This window comes from Etheostoma cragini, unplaced genomic scaffold (genome assembly GCF_013103735.1).
Source record: "Etheostoma cragini isolate CJK2018 unplaced genomic scaffold, CSU_Ecrag_1.0 ScbMSFa_4419, whole genome shotgun sequence".
Taxonomy (NCBI): domain Eukaryota; kingdom Metazoa; phylum Chordata; class Actinopteri; order Perciformes; family Percidae; genus Etheostoma; species Etheostoma cragini.
This window is the reverse complement of record NW_023268790.1, coordinates 1-749: the sequence shown is the minus strand read 5'-3', so window position 1 is coordinate 749 and position 749 is coordinate 1. Positions and strand designations below refer to the sequence as shown.

General features: G+C 37.0%; 1 protein-coding gene across 1 annotated transcript in view; it reads right to left on the bottom strand.

Annotated features, from left to right (window-relative positions):
• Window positions 1-706, bottom strand: part of LOC117941125 (nuclear factor NF-kappa-B p100 subunit-like) — a gene marked incomplete at its 3' end in the record, with an annotated part of 1,420 nt that extends 714 nt beyond the window's left edge. Inside the window, exons 1-2 of the mRNA XM_034866220.1 lie at window positions 693-706; window positions 282-440 (exon numbers count right to left, since the gene is read on the bottom strand). Of these exons, the coding sequence (XP_034722111.1) occupies window positions 282-390 (109 nt within the window). The remainder of the gene's footprint in view (window positions 1-281; window positions 441-692) is intronic.
• Between the last annotated feature and the right edge of the window lie 43 nt (window positions 707-749).

Below are 749 nucleotides of genomic sequence, written 5' to 3'. Positions count from 1 at the left end.
TTTTAGCGTGTATAGAGCAGCATATCTCCACCAGACTCCATGTAAATAATCACTACTTTTAGCGTGTACAGAGCAGCACATCACCAGAGTGGCATTTGGTAGTTTTATTTAGTTTCTGTCCACTATGAATGAAGTGTGTTCTATGATGATAAAAGTAGTGATTATCTACATGGAGTCTGGTTATATATATATTATATTTTTATACCAAAAGCTTTGATAAAATCTGGTATTTAATGCTACTTTTTGCTGATTATTTGAATGATGTCGGTAGTTTGACTCACTGCTGTCGTAGATGCAGTTGGAGACGACGGGTTTGAGTCCGCGGGTGAAGCCCCCGTTGCTGTCCTGCAGGTAGGCGGTGAACTTCAACCGCACGATGTTCAGATCCATCACCTTGCCCAGCTCCTTGGCCTCCTTCAGGATCGAGACCTCCTCCGAATCTGGAGACCGCAACGCAGACATGTTTCTATATCTCGGGCATTATTACCTCTTTTTATCAATTCTTTCAACACACTACACTACGACTTTAATATTTTATTAATTATTATTATATTATATTATTATATATTATATTATAATATTATATATTTTTTTTACTTTTTTAAAAATAAATTATGCTAGACGTTTTTTTGTAATTGAATTTTTTATATATATAAAAATAATAGGAGTGCTGTGTGTCTGTGTGTGTGTACCTGTGTAGTGTGCGTGCGGGGTGGGTGTGTGTGTCTGTGTGTGTGTACCTGTGTAGT